Genomic DNA, 1,061 nt, shown 5'->3' with positions numbered 1-1,061 from the left:
TCTTGGCGCGCTTTGGCATCCAGCCCGTCAGCGAGGAAGAGCTGGACGGCCACGCGGCGCAGGTCCTGATCAGCGGCCCGCGCGGCGTGCGCGTGGAGGGCCTCCCCGCGCGCTGCACGCTCGCGGAGCTGCTGGCCGGCCCCGCCGTCAGCGAGCAGGAGGCGCGCGGCTGCAGCCTGCGGCTCAACGGGCGTGCGGTGCCGCTGCTCGACGCGCGCCGCGGCGCGGCGCTCAGGACGGGGGACCACGTCACGTTCGTTCCGGAGCCGCTGCTGAGGCTGGCGCCGCACCCGGCGCCCGCGGCCGCGCCCGCGTTCGGTCTCGGCGAGGGGGCTGGCGCGGCGCGGCTGGACAGCTTGGACGTCTACCTGCCGGGATGCGAGGCGCCGGTGGAGGTCGCGCTCGGCCGCGCGGCCGCGGCCGCGGCGCCGCTGCGGCCGTCGGCGCTCGTCTCGTAGGGCGCCGCCGCGGCCGCTGCCAGCTGGAAAGAGAGCGGCCTCCTTGACCAGCGGGACATGCCCACTCTTGGGGGAGCTGGCGCGCCGAGCCTGGCCCCTGGAGCGCAGGCCTCGCCGCTCTGCAGTTATCAAGCTGTGGGCCTCGCAGGTGCCTTGGATCAGCCGGCCGTTGGGCCCTTGCCGGCGGCGTTCCTCATTGTTTGCTAGGGCAGCGTGACAACACGACAACCCTCACCTCACCTTGCGCACCTGGGGGGCTGGAAACCGAGGGCCCCCGCGCACGCACCACAAATCTCTGTTTAGCAGGTTCGCTGCCGGCGTTCGGCCTGCAGCATGCGCATACCACACGCGTCCCTGGAACAGCCGCGCACGCCCCCCGCCCTGCCGGCCCGGGTGGCGGCGCGCGGCAGCAAACATCGGCGCCGCTCCGGCCGCGCGCCGGGGCTGGGCGCGCGCCTGGGTCCCTCAGTTTGCAGGGCCCAAGGCGCGCCGCAGCCTCGGTCGCGGCGCGCCCGCGCGTGCGGGGCCGCGAGCGCGCCGCACTATGTTTCCAGCACAACTCATGTACACCACCCGGCCAGCACTGTGCGCCGCCTGCCTTGG

The 1,061-nt window shown here is 75.0% G+C and overlaps 1 protein-coding gene across 1 annotated transcript; it reads left to right on the top strand.

Annotated features, from left to right (window-relative positions):
* Positions 1-23: 23 nt before the first annotated feature.
* Positions 24-458, top strand: MNEG_13677 (hypothetical protein; the record flags this gene model as incomplete). The annotated part of the gene is made up of 1 exon (XM_014037852.1): positions 24-458. A coding segment is annotated over one exon (435 nt), but the record flags the coding sequence as incomplete, so codon positions are not given.
* Between the last annotated feature and the right edge of the window lie 603 nt (positions 459-1,061).

The sequence above is a fragment of the Monoraphidium neglectum genome (genome assembly GCF_000611645.1).
Source record: "Monoraphidium neglectum strain SAG 48.87 unplaced genomic scaffold scaffold03977, whole genome shotgun sequence".
NCBI lineage: Eukaryota > Viridiplantae > Chlorophyta > Chlorophyceae > Sphaeropleales > Selenastraceae > Monoraphidium > Monoraphidium neglectum.
The sequence above is the reverse complement of the archived record's forward strand: the minus strand, read 5'-3'. Positions and strand labels throughout refer to the sequence as shown.